The sequence below is a fragment of the Corylus avellana genome, chromosome ca2 (assembly GCF_901000735.1).
Source record: "Corylus avellana chromosome ca2, CavTom2PMs-1.0".
Taxonomy (NCBI): Eukaryota; Viridiplantae; Streptophyta; class Magnoliopsida; order Fagales; family Betulaceae; genus Corylus; species Corylus avellana.
In genome coordinates this window covers 32,157,501-32,165,218 of record NC_081542.1, presented here as the reverse complement: position 1 = coordinate 32,165,218, position 7,718 = coordinate 32,157,501, and the positions used below count along the sequence as shown (strand labels likewise).

At 34.7% G+C, this 7,718-nt stretch overlaps 1 protein-coding gene across 1 annotated transcript in view; it reads left to right on the top strand.

Moving 5' to 3' along the window:
* The window catches only part of LOC132171468 (protein CHUP1, chloroplastic-like), a 5,814-nt gene extending 2,942 nt beyond the window's left edge, over nt 1-2,872 (top strand). The window contains exons 3-7 of the mRNA XM_059582788.1: nt 91-222; nt 750-931; nt 1,045-1,156; nt 1,349-1,492; nt 2,546-2,872. Of these exons, the coding sequence (XP_059438771.1) occupies nt 91-222; nt 750-931; nt 1,045-1,156; nt 1,349-1,492; nt 2,546-2,626 (651 nt within the window). The 3' untranslated portion in view covers nt 2,627-2,872. The remainder of the gene's footprint in view (nt 1-90; nt 223-749; nt 932-1,044; nt 1,157-1,348; nt 1,493-2,545) is intronic.
* Nucleotides 2,873-7,718: the final 4,846 nt, after the last annotated feature.

Sequence of the window (7,718 nt, the reverse complement as noted above, 5' to 3'; positions counted from 1 at the left end):
ATGTACAGTTTCATAGCTTTAATATTTGTTTGTTTAGTACATAACCTGGTTCATATCCTTATTGAAGTGTATTTATCTTTTGTAATGTAGATAAAAGCAGATGTTGAGACTCAAGGGGAATTTGTAAATTCATTGATAAGTGAGGTGAATCATGCAGTTTATCAGAATATCGAAGATGTTGTGGCATTCGTGAAGTGGCTAGATGATGAACTTTGCTTTCTTGTAAGTAGATCACTGTTACTCCCATAATAACTATTTTAATTTCATAATTTTTGTTCCTGGAAGTCTTAAAAAATTTCATCTGCTCTTTCTCTAGTTTATTTGGTTTAAAAGCCTATGGGGATGTGACTATACAGGCATATGTATGCGAAGGACAAACAAATTCAAAGACAATGCATTAGGCAACATCTGTATAACTAAATAGCTTTTGATATTGATTACTAGAAATAATCTCTACAATCTTGTCATCCGTTGGCATCATGTCTTTTCTGCATAGTCAGTCCCAAGCTAGAATAAAGGAGGTTGACAGCCAGCATGATAACGTTTATCATGTCCCGTGTGTAAAAGAATCATGTATCCAACCAACCCAAATTAGTTGGGATTAAGGCTTAGTTGAGTTGAGAATTTTACTTCTGAAGTTAACATTTTTGGGTTTAGTTTCTTGGGATCGTTCAAGATTGTTGTTATATTATTTATGTTATAATGTAGATAACAGTTATGTGGATTCTCTGTTTGCTTCCTTCTTGAAGGTGGACGAAAGGGCCGTCCTAAAGCACTTCGATTGGCCAGAAAAGAAAGCTGACACATTGCGAGAAGCAGCATTTGGGTATCGAGATCTTAAGAAATTGGAGTCTGAAGTGTTGTCTTATGAGGATGATCCCCGACTGCCTTGTGACATTGCACTAAAGAAAATGGTTGTCTTGTCTGAGAAGTAAGAATCTGATATTTTCTTCTCTGAATTTATATTGGTTTTCCGGAAATCATTCTTTTCCTAGGATTCCAATATATTATAAATGCCAACTTGTTAACATTTCACACTATTAGGATGGAGCGCATTGTTTATAACCTTCTCCGAACGAGGGATTCGTTGATGCGTAATTGCAAAGAATTTCACATTCCCACAGATTGGATACTTGATAATGGTATTATAAGCAAGGTAAACCTGATATGCTTTTCATTGTTTAAAGGTCATATAGTGTGCAGAGAAATTCTGTAAATCGGGTCCTGACTATTCTAGCATGCTTAGGCTTCAGGCTTGTTAGAATACATGGGTTCCATTTATTGCTACCTCTTATAGAATACTTTGAGTGACTTCACTTGGCAATTGATTGAACCACTTATGTTACAGATAAAGTTTGGCTCAGTCAAGTTGGCAAAGATGTACATGAAGAGGGCAGCAATGGAACTTCAGTCAAAGGCAGCTCTGGAAAAAGATCCTGCAATGGACTATATGCTACTTCAGGGAGTGCGATTTGCTTTCAGAATTCATCAGGTTTGTAGCATAGCAATGATACTTTTTGGCTTGTTTTTACTTCCACGTTGGTTTGGTCATGAAAAAGTTGGGAAAAAATTAATTGAAGCTAACTAACTCTCTTCAAAGCACACATATAGAGTACAAAAAATGGAGTAATGTTATAAGTCCTCCTAGAGTTCTCCTAGAGTTATCCCAAATGTGATGTGTTTTTTAAAATCATTAATAGATGAAAAGTCAATAAATTACATTTCAAATTCAACGGTGATTTTAAAAGTCACATCACATTTGGGATGACTTTAGGAAGATTTATAGCATTACTCTAAAAAATGCTCTAAAAATATAAAGGAGAAGCCTTGTTCATAGGAAAGGTTACTTATACCTTCTTATGCTTGTCATATATATATATATATATATATATATATATATAGCCGAAACCCTCTTAGAATTCTCTAGAATTGCGACATGTGGCGTGACCCATACTTTTTAAATAATAAACCGGTTTTTTTACTCATAATTTTAATAATTGAACCAAACTCTTTGAGATTGAACCGGTTTTTAATAATTTCCTTTTCTATTTTTGTTAATGAATTAAGCGTTATGATCTCTCTCTTTTATTAACACACGATTTTTCCTTTCATGTTTCTGTTTTGTTTGTTAAATTTTTTTGTTGAGATGTTCTTCATTTGAATTTTTAAACACTAAAGAAATAATTAAGCATTGATTATTGTATCCAAAAAAAAAAGGAGTTTGTTTCTTTTGCTTTGTATTTTTTTTTTCCAATGTTCATAATTATATGAGTTTTATTTGATTGAAATATAATAGGTGACATAATTTTCTATGATTTAAACATGCATTGTGTAGTATATTTAAACATGCGATAGATTTTTTTTACAATCTATAATAAAAAATACGATAAAAATGCATTTAAATTTTAAAATTAAATTTTAATAAAGAATGCCGCGCTATGCGCGGGTTATGAGCTCGTTATCCATAAATATGAGGCAGATGGTGGGTTTGTGTTGAAATATTAGATAACCATATTGATTATTTTCCTCTTCATGTTTGATGCAGTTTGCAGGTGGGTTTGATGCAGAAACAATGCATGGGTTCGAGGAACTTCGCAACCTGGCTCACCTTCTTAACAAAAAGTAAAGAGAGAAATAGGATAGGAACAATCTTGGCTCACCATTGTTATAGTGAGCTTCATACTGAAAATGTATATATATATACATTTTACTGTGTGCAATCTGTGATTTTGAGTGGGGCTTGCCTTAGTTTTTGGGTGTAAGAAGTTTGATGTGAGAAATAGAAATGAGTTTTGTTTGGGCAGTCAGGCTGGTAGACAATCTTCATTCTTGATGGGAAACTCTTCTGCCAATCGCTAAATTCTTACATAAATTCTTAAGTGCACGTATTTTTTAATACGTATAAGAATTACATGTTTTAAGAACACATGTCGTATGCTCTGTTAATTCTATTAAAAATCATTGTAAAAATCGCATACTCTAAAGAAAAATGTTAATTTAATAGACTGAGGTGATGAAATTTTTCACAACCAAGTTCGGAAGAAGAATATCTATTTATTAATATGTTTTAGGGTATGTTTTTTGTTTTTGAAAATGTATTTTGATGTGACATAGTGGTGAAAACTTATATATATATATATATATATATATATATTAGGTTAACCAAATAAATAATGTAAGATACCGAACAACCTTCCTAATTGTGGCTCACATATTATTCATCGAAAAAAAAATTATGGTCCACAAGTTTTGTGATGTTGATATTAAAAAGAATTTGCACCAAAAAGAAAAAGGAAAGAGGTCAAAACTTCAATCATTCGATCCCAATTATAACCAACATTGACAAGCTGCTTAAGGCGGTCTGATGTGTCATATATAAGAGATGTGCTAAAGAGCCAAATAGATAAATTCAGAAAAATTTTCAAACTGATGTGGCAAGGGTTTTTGAATTAAAAAAAATGCAATTCTCTCTTCCTTGTTTGTGACTCACCGTCTGCCACATCAATTTAAAAAAAATTTAAAGTTCATTTGTTTAGTTCTCTAACACTTCTCTATAATTAAAAGACACATCACAATTTTAAAGACCGGCTTAAGCAGTTTCTCTATGTTGGTTACAATTGGGATTGAATGATTGAAGTTTTGACCTCTTTCCTTTCTCTTTTTGGTGCAAATTCTTTTTAGTATCAACATCACAAAACTTGTGGACCATAATTTTTTTTTTGGATGAATAATATGTGAGCCACAATCAGGAAGGTTGTTGGGTATCTTTCATTATTTATTTGGTTAACCTAAAATATTTATAAAAATTAAAAATAAATTTACCTTCATAATATTTTTTCAAACAAAACACACAAAAACACACCCTAAAATATATTAACAAATAGATATTCTTTCTCCAAACTCGGTTGTTAAAAATTTGTTCAATTCAGTCTATTAAATAAACATTTTTTTTAGAGTATGCAGTTCTTACAATAATTTTTAATAAAATTAACAAAGCATACGATATGTATTCTTAAAACATATAATTCTTACACGCATTAAAAAATACATAAGATAATCACATGTGCTTAGCATTCCCAGCAGCTTCCTTGTCATTTTCCTTACATTTAAGGATCCAAATTACTTTTTGCTTTCTTACGTCAAAATACACTACAATAGCTTCCTTTAATCATTCCCTATATCATTAAAATATTTGCTTTTTTTTTTTAATTATATTATATATATGAGAGGAGAGATGAGAGAAAATTGTGAGACATGACTCATAAGAGGAGAGAGGAGAGAGAATCATTTTTATTTTATTTGAATAATTATAAGGATTGCAATAGTGGAATTCAAAATATTGAGTTTCACTGTAACAATCATAATGTTTAGGATTCATTTAGGGAGTCTGCTGTGGGACGTTTTTTGCGATTTTTTAGGCATATTTCTTAAACTTAAGGAACAAACTCCCTTATAAGGAGTTTGAGAATGCTTAAGAATTTATGTAAGAATTTAATTTAGGAGAGTTCAATAACTGGTAGAAGAGTTCCCATCAAGAATGAAGATTGTCTACCAGCCTTACTGCCCAAGTGACATGTGTTGGGCAATAGAATTTGATTATTCCATTGAAAGGAAATATTCAGCAAGCAAGAAAACAACTGTTTCTTTGGTTCCAACTACGGGTGTAAACTTGGTTTCAGTTAGCGGTTTTAGCTAATAACCGTAAATCGAAACTGGAGTAGCCGGTTTGTCAATTTTTGAAATTCAAAACCAATAACCGGTTATCTAGTTATGTAATAACCGTTGGTTACTAGCTGATAATCGGTTATTTGGATCGGTAATTAGATCTTTTAAATAATTGGGTATTGGACCTATTTTTTAGCTAAATTTAGTCATTTTTAAAAAACAATCGTTTTACATTTTAAGAATATATATATATATATATATATATACCGTTTATAACCAGGTGTACTCTCCCTCTCTCTCTCTCTCTCTCTCTCTCTCTATATATATATATATATATAAAAGGTTTCTTCTAGCACGATTTTTGTAAAGGACTTTAAGCCATAGAGTCGTGTGCTAAGAAATGATTCATTGAACCTAGAATATTTAGGTATTTCCTCTCTTAAAGTTTGGTTGAGCTACTTATTTAATACAAGAAAATGTCAACTTCAAAAGTTTTGTAAATGTGTGAACTTGTAATTTTTAATTCTTCTATGGTAAATTAATTTCTTAAGTTTGGCTGCACTGAAGTGGTTTTACATTTAAAGAATTATTCAAAAGTCTACTTTGTTACCAAATTACTTGTGCTGATTGATTTATTACTTTCATTATATTTGTTGAGTTTTTATGGTTACTATTTGTTTTTAAAATTTCGCATTATATTGGCATATACCTATTCAACACCCATTTTTATGTGTTGTTTGGAGTTTTAGGCTATATATATATATATATACCATTTGTCCCATATACCGCATTAGTATTTTTAAAATGATATATATCATTTTAAAAATACTAATGCGGTATATGGGACAAATGGCTATACTTAATAGGTTTGAAATAGACAGAAGTACCAATTGCGTTTTTAAGATGCCTACACATACCATTTCTAATACTCCTGCAAAATTGAGGTGGCTATTCGATAACAAGGCAAAGCAGGGGTACTAAAAATGTATTTACCCTTATTTATAATTTCTTTTATGGAAAAAAAATATTTATAATTTATAATTTATAATTTTCTTTTTTGCTCTTTATTTTTTTTATATCTTTTTATTAAAGGGGATACACGTTGCCTTATTATGTACGATGTAGCAGATTTGTTAGAAATTTAAAGAAAAATGGATGGAATCATCTATTTGATAATGAGTAATGATAGAGACTATCTTTTTATTCTCTTAAAGTTGATGTAATTTTTAAAATTACTGCTAAATTTTTATATGAATCATACTTGAATTTTTGATTTAATGATGATTTTGAAAGCCACATCTAACATTACTTATTTGATAATAATTCTAACCCTAACGGAGAAACACAAGCGGCGAGGAAAATCTCCTGTCTCACGGTGGACGAGGAGGGTGATAACACCAGTCAAAGATAACAGCCTTGGAGGGGGAATGGAAAGCATGACGGGCATGAAGATTCTGCTAACGAAGGGTGAACAGGAGGGCATCCCCATCTCAGATGAGGAGATCTCGGAGGTTCGTGTGAAGGGAGCCAATTGCCTGATAGGAAAATTCTGGGTTGAAAAGAAATTTAACAGGGAAGCTTTTAAGGCCGTTCTGTCGAAACTATGGCACACGACGGGACGTGTAACCTTCAAAGAGTTGCAAGATAATCTTTGGTTGATAGAATTTTCTGAAGTGGCTGATAAAAACAGAGTATTGGAGGGAAGGCCATGGTCTTTTGAAAGGCAGATCTTGGTCCTCAATGAGTTTGATGGACAGGTGCCACCCGCCCAAATGGATCTTAATCATTCACCATTTTGGATTCAGATTCACGACATGCCTCTGTATTGCATGTCAAAGGTGGTTGGCACAAAAATTGGCAAGTCGATTGGAGAGCTCGAAGACATAGATGTGGATAGTGAAGGGAACGGTTGGGGATGTTACTTGCGTCTCAAAGTGAAGATCGACCTAACCAAACCCTTAGAGCGCGGACGGGCAATACTATTGGGGGGTAAATCAGTATGGGTGCACTTCCGTTATGAGAAGCTTCCCCTTTTTTGCTTCCATTGTGGCCGTATCATTCACGGAGAAAGAGGCTGTCCAGTAATGCAGGGGAAAAGGTTGAACCCGGGAGAGGGAGAGAAGCAATGGCGGGTATGGCTTAGAGCAGAGGAACCCCGGAGGAACCCAGAGGATGGCCATCCGCCGAGGGACACAGAAGCTTGGCCACCAAGAGCGGCGGAGAAAATCCCTCAAGGTGGCGGTCATCAGACAGCTCGATCCCCAGGAAAGGAAAACAACGGAGATTCAGGAAACCCTAGAGAATCAAGCTACCCCAAAATGGCAAAGAGCAGCTCCTCCAGCTCTTGCCATATGGGGAACACTTCACCTAGGACTGAATTTTCAAAAGGGCAGGATACGCGGGATTCCTCGCTAAAACGGACAAATTCCAAAACTGAAGAGTCACGTGGACAGCACACAGGAAAACAAAGGAACTCGGCCACAGGCCCATGGGACACTTTTGCTAAGGTGCGATCGGAAAAGCCCACCAAAAGGGATCCTAAGGCCCACACAGAAGCACGCAACTGGGCGAAGGAACCTGTAGACAGCAAGAAAGGGGAGGGAAGTAGTCTACGTACATGGAAAAGAAAGGCTCGAACACAGATTGAACAGGAGTCATCGGGAGGAGAAGAGGCAAAAGATGATAACAAAAAGAAATCTTTTATAGAGGACCTTGAGACAGCACGCGCGGGTACTCAGAAGAAGGGAAAAAAGGAAGATGGGAGCCCAGACCCACAAGCTGCGCAAAAGGTGGAGGCTGCGGAGCAGCCCCGCCACTCCCAATGATTCTCCTAAGCTGGAACTGCCGAGGGCTTGGGAACCCAAAGGCAGTGCGTGACCTTTACCAGATGGTAAAGGAAAAGAAACCCACCTTTTTGTTTCTTATGGAGACAAAAAGTTTGCAGAATAAAATGGAAGGCATTCGACATAAAATAGGCTTTGATGGCTTATTCGTTGTTGCCCCGGTTGGAAGAAGCGGAGGCCTAGCCCTTCTCTGGCAAGAAGGTTATGATG